Here is a 17,772-nt window from a genome sequence, read left to right on the forward strand (position 1 = left end):
ACCCTGGAACTGCTTCAAGGGGCAGAGCTAGGAATAGGGAGTACCTCCGTGCTTCATTGCCAAGTAAAGCGTGAACACAGAATGAAACTGTAAGGAGAAGGCTCTCCGCTGGCTGCTATAGATGCACTTTGGGGGAAACACATGCTTATTTTGTTCTATTGACACTGAAAAAACTCCTTCAAGACTATGTTTCACTTGCTCACAGCTCTTTCTCTTGTGGTTTTAAGAATCAGTCTTGTTAGTCTCTTGGAGCCAGGGCACTGGAGCTGTCCAAAGGGATACCGAATGAAGGATGAAAACAATTCTTCATGCATAGGTGAGTGAATTAATTTTTAAACTGCACTTAAGTAGTAACTACTGGACTTTTTAATTTTTAAACTTCACTTAAGTTTAAAGTTTTTAATCTGCATTTTTAAAATCTGCATTTAAAAAAAACCTGTGTTTATGTATCTTTATTTTATTGATAGCATGCATGAATTGCTACATGTTTGGTATACACATTTTTAGAAGTTGAAAATGTATTCCTGGCTAGGACTTCATTCTTGATAAGATTCTGGTGAGACAGTAACAGGTGCTTCAAGGCTTCGATGAGAAAACTTGTAAACAGAAAAACAAAACATACATGAGAAATGTCTGGATAAGCAGTTACATAAAAACAGTTTAGTAGTGCTACATTAAACAGGAAGTAGATTCATGTGTATCTGGGAGTAAAAATGGAACAATTGAAATTACATTATAAATTTACTACTATGCAGTTTAGTCAAGTTATTATATTGTAGTAGCGATCTTTGTGGGATTATTGAAAAATCCAAGGTTGTATAGTTTTAAACTGTCATTGCTTTCCCCAAAGAATTCTGGGAATTGTAGTTTGGCAAGGAGAACTCTCTATTAATAATAATAAATCATAACAAAAAATAATAAACTAGAGAACAAATTGTTCTCTAAGCAGCTTAGCATTAAACACAGCATTAAAACACAGCATTAAAAAATCAAGTAAAAACACATAAAACATGAAGTCACAACACACCAAAACAACAACAAAGTACAATACAAGTTTTAAAACTTTGTTTAAAAAGTCAGATTTAAAAATCAAAATTAAAAAGGCCTGAGTGAACAAAAAGATCTTTACCTGGCATCTAAAAGAAAAAAGTTATGAAGCCAGGTTAACCTCACTGGGGAATCTATTCCATACACAGGGTGCAAACACTGGAAAAGGCCCTCTCTCTGGTAGCCACCCACCCTAGTAACCACCAAAAAGGCCCTCTCCTAGTAGCCACCTTGTTTGGCACGGGCATTAAGAGCAGGGCCTCCAAAGATGATCTTACAGTCTGAGTTGGGACATATGGGGCGAGGCGCTCCCTCAGGTAACAAGGCCCCAAGCCATTTACGGCTTTAAAGGTTAAAACCAGCACTTAAAATTGGACCCGGAAATGGACTGGGAGCCAGTGCATCTGAGAAAGCACTGGCATAATATGATCAGTCCCAATTAATAATCTTGCAGTCCTGTTTTGTACCAGCTGCAGTTTCCGGACTGGGATTCCTACGTACAACACATTGCAGTAATCTAAGTGAGAGGTTACCGGAGCATGAGTAACTGTGGCCAAGCTATCTCTGCCCAGGTAAAGTCACAGATGGCATATCAGCCAAAGCTAATAAAAGGTGCTCTGAGCCTCAGAGGCCCCTTGAGCCTCTAGCGACAATGCTGGATCGATGAACAATCCCCCCAGACTTTGAACCTGGTACTTGGGGAGGAGTGGGGGGGTGGGGAATCTCTATTATGGACTCCTAGATCCCTTTCATAGAACTATAATTCCCAAGGTCCTTTGGGAATGGGGAATGTCAAACTGGTTTAAGTCTGTGGTGTAAATATAATAGACACAACAGTCCTGGACAAACTTACATGAAACAGGGGCGTAGCTAGGGGAGAGGGGGCCCATGTGCACCCCTCTCCCCAGTGGCCCCTTGGAGTGAGGAAGATAATGAAGAAAATAGGGAGGTCTGGAGCTGAGGGTCTCTCAGGAGCTGCAGGCCCTGGGTTCTTTGAACCCATCTGCTTAATTATAGCTATACCCTCCCTTGAAAATAAACTTTATTGAACACATAAGATCATAAGAACAGCCCTGCTGGATCAGGCACAAGACCCATCTAGTCCAACATCCTATTTCACACAGTGGCCCCAACAGATGCCTCTGGATGCACTCTCTCCTGCTGTTGCTCCCTGCAACTGGTATTGAGAGAATATTGTGCCTTTGAGGCTTGAGATGGCCCACAGCCACCAGACTACTAGCCATTGATAGACCTGTCCTCCGTGAATCTGTCTAAGCCACTTTTAAAGCCATCCAAGCTGGTGGCCATCACCACATCCCATGGCAAGGAATTCCATAGATTAATTATGCGCTGTAGGAAAAAGTACTTCCTCTTGTCAGTCCTAAATTTCCCAACCTTCAGTTTCATGGGGTGACCCCTGGTTCTAGAGTTGTGAGAGAGGGAGAAAAATTTCTCTGTGTCTACCCTCTCCACTCCATGCATAATTCTATACACTTTGATCATGTCTCCCCTTAGTTGCCTCTTTTCCAAGGTAAAGAACCCTAGATGCTGTAGCCAAGCTTTATAAGGAAGGTGCTCCAGGCCCCTGATCATTTTGGTTGCCCTCTTCTGCACCTATGGGACTCCAACCCAATGGGACTTCTGAATAAAGAAGCCTAGAATGGGCCTGTTAATATAGCTATATGCCAAGAGTATGAAATAAAACAGCATTATTGGATAGAAACTTATGAGACAGGTTAGAATATAGGATACAATATGGGACAACAATGGTAACATCGTTTCCAGGAGCAACATCTCACTGTGGTGCATTCAATAAGTTCTTTGAAGATAAAATCTCTTGCATTTGGGATGATCTGGATTCCAAAATTTCTGCAGGGCCAGTTAGGCAGGTGTCCAGCAATCCCTCCTGCAAGATTAGACTTGATCAGATTCAGTTTGTGTCTCCTGAGGTTATGGACAAGCTGCTTGGAGCAATATGGCCTACCACCTGTTCTTTGGATCCTTGCCAAACATGGCTAATTTTTGGGAAATTAACCTCTTGTTGGGAGGTTGTTGGAGCTGGCCTAGTTGATATCATTAATACCTCACTGAAGGAGGGCAGGATGCCACCTTGTTTGAAGGAGGAAGTGGTTAGACCTCTTCTTAAGAAGCCTGCTCTAGATATCTTGGTGATGGATAATTATAAGCCAGTCTCCAACCTCCCATGGTTGGGCAAGATGATTGAGAGCTGGCTGACCAGCTCCAAGCAGTCTTGGAGGAAACTGATGATCTAGACCTATTTCAAACTGGCTTTAGTGGGGGCTATGGGAATGAGATAGCTTTGGTCAACCTTCGCAAGGGAATTGATGGAGAGAATGTAATTCTGCTGGTTCTCTTGGATGTCTCAGTGGTTTTTCAATACCATCAACTATGGTATCCTTCTGGATTGCCTGAGGGATCTGGTGATAAGGGGGATTGTTTTACAGTAGTTCCGCTCCTATGGCTCGGGTGATTTCAGATGGTGGCACTTGGTGACAATTGCTCTTCAAAATGTGAGCTGCTATATGGAGTCCCTCAGGGCTCCATTCTGTCACCAATACTTTTGAACATCCACATGAAACCTCTGGATGAAGTCATCAGGGGATTTGGTGCTGGGTGTTACCAATATACTGACACTCAAATCTATTTATCTCTGTCATCAGTATCATGAAATGGCATTAGCCCCTTAAATGGTTGCCTACAGGCACTAATGGGCCAGATGAGGGATAATAAAGTGAACCTGAATCCAAGCAAGACTGAGGTGCTCATTGTTGGGGGGTCGCAATCTGCAAGCTGGGATAGAACTTCCTGTTTTGGATGAGGTTACACTCCCTCAGAAAGTACAGGTTCATATCTTGAGAGTGCTGTTAGACCTGGGTCTCACCCTGGTGCCTCAGTTTGTGGCCAGGAATGCTCTTTACCAGCTGTGACTGATTTGACAACTCCACCTGTTCCTTGAAGAGAATGACCTGAAAACAGTGGTACACCAACTGGTAACTAGGGATGTGCACGGAACCAGGTGGGGGTGGCTCAAAGGGGTGGGGTGGGGGGTAGGACTTTAAGGGTGGGGGGCTGCATTTACCCCTCTCCCCGTTTCCCCCTTGCTGGTGCTGGAGTTTTGTAAAATCCTTCAGGGCAGCAGTGTACCTCCCTGACGCGCCTTCTTCTTCGGCCGGAAGTGGCTGGAAGTACCAAGGGATTTTACAAAACTCCAGTGTCGGTATGGGGGGGAAGCATTCAAATTCGTTCAAACCGGCCAGTGTTCGAACCTGTTTGGAGGCCCGTAAAAGGGCATCGGAACAGGTTTGTGCACATCCCTACTGGTAACTTCCAGGTTGGACTTCAGCAATATGCTCTAGATAGGGCTGCCTTTGTAAGTAGTTCAGAAACTTCTTATTCTTTTAATTTTGCTTATGCACCTCTATTAGGGATGTGTGAACAGGTTCAATTCTGAACCTGTTCTAAGTCAAACCAGTTCAGTTTGAAGGCTCAATGTCAATCCGAACCCCCTGGTTTGGCTCAACATCAGACTGGACAACCCCCACCAGCCATTTGGGGTTCATAAATAAATAAATAAATAAAGATACCTACCCCCTCCAGGGGGTTTCACCAAGATCACACGGGGGGGGAGGTGTCCCATAGATGTTCCCCCTCCCCCGCCAGCCTTCCTTATGTATAAAAGCACCCAGTACTAGTGACAGTCAGCACTTTATTGGCCTTGCCCCATCTCAGTGGCCATTTTGGAGGCTGCTACACATGCACAATGGGCTCTGTGTTGCTGGGTCATAACCCAGGCCATGCAGGGGCCCATTGCACACATGCAGCAGCCTCCAAAATGGCTGCCGAGATGGGGGCAAGGCCCAGAAAGGGCCGAAGAGCACCCAAACTGGGCAATTCTATATATATAAGGAAGGCTGGCGGGGGGGGGAGGGAAATCCACGGACCACCCCCTGTAGCCTTGGAGAAGCCTCCTGGAGGGGGTAAGTACACACAATAAAATGAATATTTATTTATTTATTTATTTAAAACAATTCACACTCCCCCCCCCCATGAGCTGAACCTAACTGGGGGAACCCCTGCCCTGAGCTGAGCCAAACCGGGGGAGTTCAAGGGGGGCAAAATGGAACTGGGCCACACCCCTAGCCCCTTTCAATCGTGGCTTTTATTGGGAATGTCCTCCTTTCTTTTAGATATTTCTTCATTAGCAAGTGTGACAAAATAGATGAAAACTGTTGTATCAGACCAAAGGCATAACTAGTCCAGTATCCTGTTTCATGCAGAGGCCAACCAGCGGCATCTGGAAAGCACACAAGGAGAATATAAAGGCACCCAGCCTTCCTCCTGCTGTTTTCCTCCAACCACCCAGCTACTGGTATTCAAAGGCAGCTACTGGTATTCAAAGGCACACTACTGAAGCATATGGGATTTAGTTGCATGTCTGTCATTGGTTCCTTGAAGGCCTCAGTTTCCAGCAGCCCCTCAGGTTTCCCAGTCTAAAAGTGGATATATCTGTCCATTCCACCCCCCAACACATCACACACAAAGTGGGCATGGCCTCAAGCTCCGGAGAGCCCAAGCAAGTTCTGCCCTGTCATTTCAGGAAGTGCATGCTGCCTGGAAGCAGTGATTTCCCTTTCTCTCTCTCAATGGAGAGAAAGGGAAATAGAAGCTTTCAGGCAGCAAACACTGCCTGAAATGACAGGGCAGAGCTGGCTCAGGGCTTGTTGGAGCCCAGGCGGTGGGTGGGGGAAGTGCGCTTGGGGCTTTTACGGAGCCTGGGCCATGTCCCTCTGTGGGCTTCAGCAGCCCTTCCTATTGGCGGCCGGGGTTCTTTGAACCCGTCTGCGCAATGGTAGCTCCTCCCCTGGAGGAGGGCATAACTGCGAGGTCCAGGGCTCTTTTTCAACTGTGGGTGTTGAATCCTTTGCTTAGTGCCAACATCAAGTCAATATAATCAAACATCCAAGGGCATATCTACACCAGCGCTGTATCCTGGTGTTATACTACTTCAGCCATTGTCACTTCCCCTGAAGAACCTAAGGAGAATGTTCCAACTATCCAGGGTAACTATTCTACCCTTGATTTCCTTGCTCCCATATTTGGAAGCAACATGCAGGGGGCAGACTTGTTTAAATTTGCCCACTGCCAGGCAGAGATCTGCAAGGACCTTCACCCTGAGGGAAAAAGCAGTTGCGAACACAAGAGCTATGAAGAACATAAGAATATAAGAACATAAGAACAGCCCTGCTGGATCAGGCCCAAGGCCCATCTAGTCCAGCATAGTAATGCGTGTGGTGGCCTGTGACTAGAAGTTTTGGCAGCTCCTGTTCCTGCCACTACCAGCCCCTGCAGCCGCTCACCCCCAGCCTCACGTGCTCCCTTCCTCATCAGCATCGGCAAAGAACCAGTGTGCCTGGGGCCAGGGCTGGAGGAGCCAGGACCACCTGCCTCTGCACTGTCCGCTTTGGCACTGGCAAAGAGCTGGTAGGTGGGCTAATGATATCACTGCCCAGTGACACAATCTGGGCGGTGATGCCATTAGCCCTCAAAGGCTTTACCAGTGCTACTGATACAGGCAGAGGGAGAGAGGAGGGCAGGTGGGCGGCTCCCCCCACCCTGGCTTCATGCGTACCGGCTCCTTGGAGGGAGGGAGGTGGCTGGGTGGCTGTGGTGGCCAGCAGTGAGCAGTCCTGGCCCCATTGGATAGCCCTTGTTCACTGCACACGGTCTGCCAGTGGTAGTTCCGCCCAAGTTGATTTTACCAGCTGTATACTGTAGGAAACTCACCCCCCCCAAGTCCTCCCTCTCTGCTTCAATGTGAGAATATGATCTTTAAAACATAAAAGGTTGCTACTAGTGGCTTCTTTTAATTCAGAATTATTGTATTACCATTCTCAATGGCTGCATTTAGTGTCTCCCTATAACATCTAGAAGACACCAGAGAGTTCAGTGGATATGGTGGGGGTGGGTGGGGGGAGGAATAAATGAAGGCAGACTCTGACTCACTTCAGAATACTCTGTTTCGTCTCTGCCACCCTGCCATGCATGCTAATGCTTCACCTTCTGTAATTGGGACTTTTGGATGGGAGGGCGGGCTCTCGGTAAATGAGGCTGCTTGTGTTTAAGGCTACTGAGGACTGACTGCCAGCATTGCAATGGCATGATTCATCGTTTTTACACATTCTCAAGACGGTCTCTGCTGAGATGGCATAAAGAGGCCTTTAAGCCCTGAGCAAAACCTCATTCTTCCATTCAGAACAGCCTGTCAGGACATTGTAGACAGCCTTTGTGTTCCCTAAGAGGATTTATTTAATATGGGGAAAGTACTCCTTACACAGAAATTGTTGCCAGGATATACAGATCAGCCTCAGCAAGATGGCAGCTGGTTCACTGTGTGGGTAAAGACAGGCAGGTGATGACTCAGACTTGGTCGCATCTGGTGGACAATCTTGGTGTATTGAATGTTCTTTACTGTTCAGAAGCTGCCTTAACTATGTAACCTTGCAAAGGGATTTACTGTAGATGCCTCAGTCTGTGTTGGGCTTTCTTTCATTGTGGATGAAAGTGGTGCTCCTAGGTTGGTCAGATCAAATTTCCATAAAATAAAGACTCTTGTGATTGGAGTATGTTTGAACCTGCAGAATTATATAGAACTGGGCTCTTCTCAGAGGTGGCTTTGTCCACGTTACAGGGTGAGCAGCTTGAAACGGATTATATGCAAACATGTGCTGGACTATGAGAGAGGAAAACTTGACGACTGTGATATCAAGCAATGGCTTGTGTATATGAATGGGCCATCACAGATATATCCCCATCACATCTCTTCAAAGGCAGAGCTGACATTTCATCTCATAACCCAGGGGTCTTCAGACTTTGTTCCCAGATGTTGTTGGACTATGACCCCCTTCATCTTATTTATTTATTTATTTGAAACATTTAATATACCGCCCACTCTGAAGACTCTGGGCAGTGTACAAAAACATGCAAGCAAGACAGCATTAAAATTACATTCTAAATTATAAACTAAAGTAACTAACCAAAAAGAAAAAAGCCAAATAGGTAAACTACAGGGCAAAAGCCTGGCAAAAAAGAAAAGTCTTCAATAGAGATTTAAAAATCAATAAGGAAGTTGCTAAATGAATCTGAAAGGGAAGGGAGTTCCAGAGAAGTGGGGCAGCAACCAAAAAGGCCCTTTCACAGATCCTAGTACCCCAAACCTATCGGAAATCAGGGACTGACAGAAGGGCCATCTGAGAAGATCTGACTGGACGGGATGTAACTGGATGGGAGAGGTGGGTCTGTAGGTAGACAGATGCCAAACCTCGCAAGGCTTTGAAGGTCAAAACCAGGACCTTAAATTGAACTCAGAAGTGAATAGGCAACCAGTGCAATGACTGCAGGAGAGGTGTTCATGCCCAGTCACAATGGCTAAAGGCAATTGGACCCAAATTTCAAGACACTAGAACAAAGCTGTCAGTGCAGTGGGATGTAATAGAGGGCATGTGCACTGTTTGTTTCAGGTGTAATTTTAAAACTGTGTAACATGCAAAAAATCTAAGAGCCCAGTACATATGTTGTATGCAAAATGTCCATGTTCAGTCTCTGGTGTCTTCATATAAAAGGATCAGGCAACAAGTGACGAAAAAGGCCTCTGCAGGATTGCTGCTGCAAATCAAAGTAAGCAATATTGGACTAGCTGGACCAATAGTTTGACTTGGTATAGGGCTTCTTATGGGTGCAAAGCTTTTTTGCTTGTGGCTTATTGTTTGGAGTGCTTGCTTTTGGTGTTCAAAAACATACTTATTTGAATGTGAAAATATGCTGATTAAATTTGAAATGCAAATACGCTGACATTCAAGAACACTTTTAAACATGAGTTGCTCAATCATTTCTTTTATAAAGGTCTGTTGAGTTGCAGGTGCAAAGCAAAGTACACAGAGTTAGTTATTTCATTTAATAAAAGTCATGGGCCAAATCCATCTCTGCTTATGCTTATGCTTGGTTGCAAGTGACTAGTAGGCCTAGTGAATAGGCAAGTATTGGATTTGGTATCTGGATTTAGTATTAGCATACACTATTTGACTGGAAGCTTTGATTCAGTGATTTGGATCCTCTTCCATTCGGATTTGTGATTCAGATCTCAATATTCAGTTCGACCAAAAATTTGTCCCTAGGCTATAATGGGGAGAATAGCTACAATGCCTATATTTTCTTAATTTATTTGCAGAATGGAATTAAACCAATAGGAGTGGTAGCCCTTTAAGTGGACATGAAGTGTGCAAAATTTCAAATAAAAAGATGCCGGGGTTTCCTTAAAGAAGTTTAAAGTTATAGAGAAAGGATTTTGATGATGAATGATTATTCAGTAGCGGGATGAGAATAGCTGAGAATTGGTAACCCTTCTGAGGGCATTATGTCTGCAACATTTCATGCAAATAGGTGTAGGGGATTCTGTGCAGAAAACTTTGTAAAAGTTTTTAAAAATGTTATAAGTGGTTTGCTTTCATGTGGAATGAGATGCAAATTGCAGGGGTGGTAGCCCCTCCTAAGAGCATTATGCCTGCAACAGCTCAGCACCTCTCAGAAGACAGGAAAACAGAGTGAACAGAGCCTGATATTTTCTGTTTATGACCCTCCCCCAAGCACTGTGATTGGAAGGGAGCAGGATAAGCAAAGTCACTGGCCAGCTTGAGATGTCAATTCTCAAGCTTTCTTCCCATCATTTCCCATGTATGGAAATCATCTCATTCCCTCCCTTTTGTCAGTTTCAACAAGTAACAATGTTTGCCAACGAAAAACAGCAAGAAAAGAGCCTCTGAATATCTGATTTTCTCTTAACCGATTTATCTTAACCAAATTTTAAACCATTACTAATGCTACTTTTCCCTGGAGTTCAGATCAGCAATTGGAAGTTAAGACACTGCTCTCAATACCTGATCTGTGTGGAGACATATCTGAACGTTGGCTTATTGTTATGTCTTGACTAATAAACACAACTGTTTTCCAGATATTAACGAATGCCTGGAAAGGGGACTTGGTGTCTGTGGGCAAAACTGTGTCAATACTCCAGGCTCCTATATCTGCTCCTGTATGCCAGGCTATGTGTTGGGTAATGACAAGTGGTCCTGTCATGTAAGCGGTAAGGTTGTGTGTTGTTTTTGACTAAGGAGATTTTATCGGGGTCTGTGGGTTTCTTTGATATTTCCACTTTTAATTAAGCTTTCTGGTGATGGTGGGGATGAAACTTATATTTTATACTTACTGTCTGACCAGTCATTTAACATCACATATAATGTAGCAAAGTTTTGTTCTGTTGCCATGTGAATTCATCAGCAAATTTTGACCAATAATTAATTAGAGCTGGAATTAAATATTGATACATAGTAATTAGTTAATATCAGTTTATTTGCTATTAAGGTGCATGGTTTGAGGGGTATCCTCAAGCTAACTTGGCAAAGAGGCACCTTTTTAATGTGGTGATTCTCTTTATTTAGCAGGGGTAGAGTAACTGGCCCTCTCCACCCCAGCACAGTACCTCCAGTGACTCTTGCTGGTGTCTATCTTGTTTCTTTTTAGATTGTGAGCCCTTTGGGGACAGGGATCCATCTTATTTATATATTATTTCTCTGTGTAAACCGCCCTGAGCCATTTTCAGAAGGGCGGTATAGAAATTGAATTAATAATAATAATAAATAATAATAATTATTATGTATTATGTGCATATTGTACATAATGCTGCATATTGTGTTAATATTGCTCAAGGACCATAATAAAGGAATTGACTGATTAACTGATAAAGATCTACTATTCTATCTAGCAGCAGTAACATTATATTCCATTCTACTCGGTTTCCACTGTTACAAAGCAATGCATGAGTAATAAGGGGGATTTCGAGTGACTGATTATGTAATGGTTGAGTCACCACAAATTCAGGGGTAAATTAAGTGCTTGCAAAATTAAGTGCCAAATTTTCTCAATGGGATAGCACTATGATATTTAGTGTCCTGTTGAAATGGCTTTGGTGGTTTTGTGGTTTGGGAAGGAAGCAGGAATGCATAAAATGAGTTGTTTCTACTCAGCAGAGTGGTTCATACTTCATTGCTGAATTTGCCTTTTGCTGTGGCTTATGTGGCTTCATCATGGACCGAGTGGATTTTCTTCAGAAGTCTATTTTTAGAATCTCTCCTCTGGATTCATAGAAAGTAAACAATGGGCCTAGAAAAAAGTGAGCTGGCTCCTTGTGCATATTTGTTACCTGATGTCCTCAGCATCAGTGGTAACTTGCATGCCTGGATGGGTCATCACAAAGCAAACACCACAAGTAGAACTGTCGTATTAGCCCTGTTAAAGTGTGATATACCTGTGCACATCATGCCTGAACAGGGCTACTGCCTCACACCACTTCAAACACTATGATCTTAGTGGAGCCATACACACAAACAGCTGTGATGGGTCGGTGCTTAGTAATCAAGATGTTTGTACATATGTGAATGAGCTCTAGAGTGGTTCTCAAGTGGAACATTACTGAACTACTTATCCTGAATAGGAAATTCATGAGTGTAATAATGAACACCAGGAGTCTTCAGTCTAGGGCAGTGCTATTTAGGGTAGTGAAATCCACAATGGATCATGAGGAACTCCAAAAAGATCTCTCCAAACTAGGGGACTGGGTGACAAAATGGCAAATGCGGTTCAATGTAAGCAAGTGTAGAGTGATGCACATTGGGGCAAAAAAAGCCAACTTCACATATACACTGATGGGATCTGAGCTGTCAGTGATTGACCAGGAGAGAGATCTTGGGGTCGTGGTGGACAGCTCATTGAAAGTGTCATCTCAGTGTGTGGCAACTGTGAAAAAACTAATTCCATGCTAGGAATCATTAGGAAGGGGATTGAAAATAAAAATGCTAATATTATAATGCAAATCTGTAGTACAGCCACATCTGCAGTACCGCATACAGCTTTGGTCACCGTATCTTGAGAACTGGAAAAGGTGCAGAAGAGGGCAACCAAAATGATCAGGGGCCTGGAGCACCTTCCTTATGAGGCTAGGCTACAGCATCTGGGGCTCTTTGCCCTGGAAAAGAGGCGACTAAGAGGAGACATGATCAAAGTGTATAGAATATGCATGGAGTGCAGAGGGTAGACAGAGAGAAATGCTTCTCCCTCTCTCATAACACTAGAACCAGGGGTCACCCCATGAAACTGAAGGTTGGGAAATTTAGGACCGACAAGAGGAAGTACTTTTTCACACAGTGCATAATTAATCTATGGGATTCCTTGCCATGGGATGTGGTGATGGCCACCAGCTTGGGTGGCTTTAAAAGGGGCTTAGACAGATTCATGGAGGACAGGTCTATCAATGGCTAGTAGTCTGGTGGCTGTGGGCCATCTCCAGCCTCAGAGACACAATGCCTCTCAATGCCAGTTGCAGAGGAGCAACAGCAGGACATGCACATACCTCTTGACTGTGGACTCCCCAGAGGTATCTGTTGGGGCCACTGTGTGGAACAGGTTGCTGGACTAGATGGGCCTTGTGCCTGATCCAGCAGGGCTGTTCTTATGTGATCTACAAAACCATGGATGTTTCTCAGTCAGAGACTTGATAAACTTTGTGCTGTGTTGCCTGCTTAGGGATACACCACCAGCACCACCACCCGCTCAAGCCCATGATCATATGGTTACCATGATCATGTGGTAACAAAGCACTTGGTACCTCAGGCACACAGCTGATGTGTTATGTTTTGCTTGGTGGGTTACAGGCCTCCAGGATTTAGGTGAAGGGGAAAATGGAATTTTCCATAATATTTTGAAGGACTTATATTGTTCCCAGCATCCTACAAGAAGGTTTTCTTCCTCCTGCCATGAAGTCTTGCTATTTCAAGAACTCGGGGACAAGTAAATATGCAGCTGCCTTCTCTTACCACTTGTAGCAAGTAGGACTGTACTACTAGTCTTCAGCAGGTGGGGAAAGATGCTAGTGCAGAAGCCACACCTGTGGAATGTATGTGTATCCTGCATCATCTAAAACAGGAGTCCTCATCAAGGAGGTCCATAAATGGTGGTCCTTAACTGGAAATAATTTTCAGGGAAATGCCACCTTCTTAATTGTAGAAGGCAGAAGGTGTTGATACTTGAATCCTTTGTTCAAAGTGTCATCCAAAGGTGACAACTTGTATCTCTGTGTTTGGGATATGTTCAACATGATTAGCTCATTATTACTAAGAGATGGGCTTAGTTAGCCAAGGCCACATGATGTGCAGCGTACTATCCATCTCTAGGGTTCAACCCAGGATTAAATAGGTGGGGGAAATAAGCACACTGCATACATTTATCTATGTATTCTAAATATTTATATGCCACCTTTTCATTTATTTAAGGCACCTTACAACAAAATGTTTTTAAAAAATCTGATCACAGTAGAAAAAAACAATGTAGATTTCATTATAGTAGCAGTAGCAAAAACCGTTTCAAGATATCTGGCAAACAGCAAACAATCCCCCCCTCCCATTAGAGTAAATTGCCCTGCTAAAGTCCTGTTGGATCAGGCTATCCTTGTAGGAAATTGGGGAAATAGTGGGAAATTCCATGTCTGGATGCCCAACTTAGTAACAAAATGTATGTAAATGTTTGGTCAAGGGAGTAACTGGGAAAATTGTAGCAGCTGTCAGATTCCTTAGACAAATGAACTTTGTTGCTGCTCAGCTTTCCCTTTCCAATTATGAAAAAAAATTCCACATACTTTAAATATTCTCACATACTCAGTGCAAACAGAATATGTTCCTTATTATATATGTTGAAGTTGCTCATATAATTGTTCATTCCAAATGCAAATAGGTTGTGATGTACACAAGGGTATGGCAAGGTTGGAGTGGGCCCTGGGACAAAAAGTGAAGATGGGCCTCCTAGGAGCTTTCTCCCCCACATTTCCTTCAGCGGGGCACAAGGGGAAGAATACAGAGCAAGTTCTCAGCCAGCCAACAGGCCCCCTGGGGCCCAGGGACATTTGTCTTCCCCTTTTTCAATTGTTGCTATGTCCCTGGATGTACATAAAAACAATAACCAGAGTTTTATTGGCCAGTTGTAAATCAAGTGTGGCCCACTGTAGGAAAATAGGAAGCTGCCTTATGCCACGTCAGACCATTGGTCCATCTAGCTCAGGATTGTCTACATAGACGGGAAGTGGCTTCTCCAATGTTGCAGGCAGGAGTCTCTTTCAGCCCTATTTTGGAGATGCCAGGGAGGAAATCTGAAACCCTCAGCATGCAAGCATGTAGATGTTCTTCCCAGAGCAGCCCCATCCCCTAAGGAGAACAGAATACCCTACAGAGCTCAGACACATAGTTTCCCATTCAAATGCAAATCAGGGTTGCTGCTGCTTAGAGAAAGGGGACAATTCATGCTTGCTATCACAAGACCAGCTCTCCTCCCACTGTATAAATATAGCAACCTAGTGTAGCATTTAAAATGGTAATTACAGGAGCATTCCAAGACATTTTGCTACCTGGGGCAATGGACAATATGTGGCCCCAGCATCAATTAGCAGCTTACCCAACAGAGCAAGGAAAGGCAGTAGCAGTGGATGGCATTGGTCCTGCATCTGGTGTACCCACCTGTAGTGGATTATAGCCTTTGTCTCAGAGCAAGCTTACGTGAGGGAAAGAAATGTTGAATCACCCCTGCTGAACTTTCTGGCAAAGGCTACTCCTAAAACTCTTCTTTACTTTTGGTAGGTTCAAAAATGGCTGCTGCCACCACCCCTCTCTATTGGAGGAGAGGAGAGCTGGTCTTGTGGTAGCAAGCATGGCTTGTCCTCTTAGCTAAGCAGGGTCTGCCCTGGTTGCATCTGAATGGGAGACTTGATGTGTGAGCACTGTAAGATATTCCCCTCAGGGGATGGAGCCACTCTGGGAAGAGCAGAAGGTTCTCTCCCCGTGCCTGCAACACTGGAGAAGCTGCTGCCAGTCTGTGTAGACAATACTGAGCTAGATGGACCTGTGGTCTGATGCAGTATATATTTTTTAAATTAATTAAATTAACATATTTTTAAAGCACCCAAAGCCTTTGTCTCTGGGTGGTTTACAACAAAGTAAAACATTAGTTAAAACAAAAGAACACAAAAGTTAAAATGTTACAACAATTTTAAAATTTTAAAATAATATTTTAAACCAGTATTAAAACGATTAAAACAATATTTAATTAAAAGCCTGGGTGAACAAATGCATCTTTAAAGACTTTTAAAAGCTGTCAGAGATGGGGAGACTCTTATTTCAGCAGGGAGCACATTCCAAAGCCTCAGGGTAGCAGCGGAGAAGGCCCTTCCCAGAGTAGCCATCAGATAAGCTGGTGGCAATTGCAGACGGACCTCTCTTGATTAACTCAGTGGGTGGTGGGGTTCATGATGAAGAAGACGTATATGGCAGCTTCCTATGTTCCTATGTACAGAGCTTGACCGTCCCTGGGAAAACTCTCTTTCTTTTGCTATTTGAAAAGTAAAAAACAAACAAGCCCTTCCATGTGCAAGCGTATACATGGGGAGAAAACTGATAATAGGGGTGTGCACGGAACCACGGAGGCGCGGTCCGGCACTGGGGGGAGTGTGGCTTTAAGGGCGGGGGGTAGTACTTACCCCTCCCTCCGCTTTCCCCCCTCTGGCGCTTGACTTATTAGCAAAGTTTATGGGGCGGAGGAGTTCCTCCTTGCCACCCCTGCCCCCATCGTTGTCTTGAAGAAGGAGAAGTTGGCGCCACGCATGCGCCCGTCACGGCGCGTACATGTCCGTTGCTGCCGCTGCCGCGCATGCGCCGCATACGTCAGTACTTACCCCTCCCGCCACTTTCCCCCTCCGGCACTCGACTTATTAGCAAAGTTTGGGGGGCAGCAGAGTTCCTCCCTGCCGCCCCTGCCCCCATCATTGTCTTGAAGAAGGAGAAGTTGGCACCACGCTTCAATGCATGTGATCTGTCATAATTTCAGTTTGCTATATTGTACACTTTTGTGTGATGTATTAGGCCATTCACACATTATGTTCCACACTCATACAATTATATAGGTACAGATCTATATACAGGTGCAGTCATTCTAGCTTAATATTTTAATTGTGTAATTTTTATAGTTTTGTTTTAATTTTTCTGTGTGATCTGCCTTGCGATTGTTTTAATGAAAGGTGGTATACAAATTTCATTCATTCATTCATTCGATTTCTATACCGCCCTTCCAAAAATGGCTCAGGGCGGTTTACACAGAGAAATGTAATTAAATAAGATGGCTCCCTGTCCCCAAAGGGCTCACAATCTAAAAAGAAACATCAGACAGACACCAGCAACAGTCAATGGAAGTACTGTGCTGGAGATAGATAGGGCCAGTTACTCTCCCCCTGCTAAATAAAGAGAATCACCATGTTGAAAGGTGCCTCTTCGCTAAGTTGGCAGGGGTTACTAACAATTTAACAATAAATAAAATATGTTGAACACAGGTACAGAAGTACACTTCCTGTCTGTACCATGCATTTGAAAGGCCTGTATCCAGGTTCACTTTTAAAATGAACATAGGCACAGTCATTCACACAAACACATGTACGAGTGTACAGATATCTGTACACTCACAAAGCTAATGTCTATATAATCATGAAACTGAAAATGAAAGATGTTCTAGAGGAAGGGGAAATTGAAACCCCAGCCCAGTGTATAAACATAAAGCTACAAATATTTAGCATGTCCAACACGTATTTATGCATTCAGACATTTTTTCACACTTCTTTTTCTTGTTTAGATCCTACACCATTCCTAGTTTTTAGCCAAGGTAATGCAATCTTTAGAACAAATATAGATGGAACCAATCACAAGAGACTGGTACCTGATGCTGGCTTATCAGCACTAATAGATTTCCATTATGAAGAAGAATGTGTTTATTGGATGGACACTGAAAAAGGTCTTCTCCGACGAATACATCTGAATGGCTTAAATCAAGAGGTAATGCAATATAATTCTCAAAATTCTCTCTGGTAACAACCATGTGCATGTAATTAAAGATCTCACTCTCTTTCTGTTTTCACTCCTAAAGTAAAGTGACATTTATTCCTTAATTTCAATATACTTGTCCATGTTGGGAGAAGCTTCTGATTATAACTGCTCAGGCTGAAAAATTCAGTCTGGCAAGGTCACATGACCATCTCAAAGGGGTCCAAATTTATGTTTGAATAACTGAAAATCCAAAGAGAGTTAGTTATGATAAAGCATTTTTGAAATCAATGACACAAATCAGTTATGACTAAAGTCCTGTAAATTTCAAGTCAGTTCAGTTGAGATTAATGGGATTTAAGTTGGTTGTAACTAACTTATCTCATTGGGTGGCATCCAAACTAAGTTGGTCATGACTAAGCAGCATTGAAATCAATGAGAGAAGCTAGTTGTGACCAACTTAAGTGCTGTTAATTACAATGGCCCATATGTTGCACAGCCTAACGTGGGTGGTACCAAATGCATACAGCAGGCTCATATCAAAGCATCAGGGTTTTTTCATTTTTTCACAGTAGCTATAAGTTATTGTGTTGCATCCACACTAAGTAGTGTGCCCACACTCTGGAAGCACTACTTAGACACGGATGGTCTAGTGACATGTTTCCATTCTAAGTAGCACTGCCAGAAGGCAGGGCTTGCTACTTTTTAAAGTAGCTTGCTACTTTAAGTTAAAGGGGCTTGCTACTTT

At 43.6% G+C, this 17,772-nt stretch overlaps 1 protein-coding gene across 8 annotated transcripts in view; it reads left to right on the forward strand.

Annotated features, from left to right (window-relative positions):
• Positions 1–17,772, forward strand: part of EGF (epidermal growth factor) — a 91,826-nt gene continuing 74,054 nt past the window's right edge. The window contains exons 1-3 of one of the 8 annotated variants that reach the window (XM_053256962.1): positions 1–316; positions 10,073–10,204; positions 16,837–17,036. In XM_053256962.1, coding sequence (XP_053112937.1) covers positions 187–316; positions 10,073–10,204; positions 16,837–17,036 — 462 coding nt within the window. In that variant the 5' untranslated portion in view covers positions 1–186. The remainder of the gene's footprint in view (positions 317–10,072; positions 10,205–16,836; positions 17,037–17,772) is intronic. The other 7 variants (XM_053256957.1, XM_053256960.1, XM_053256959.1 and 4 more) reach the window with 7 other exon arrangements.

This window comes from Hemicordylus capensis, chromosome 5 (assembly GCF_027244095.1).
Source record: "Hemicordylus capensis ecotype Gifberg chromosome 5, rHemCap1.1.pri, whole genome shotgun sequence".
NCBI classification, from domain to species: domain Eukaryota; kingdom Metazoa; phylum Chordata; class Lepidosauria; order Squamata; family Cordylidae; genus Hemicordylus; species Hemicordylus capensis.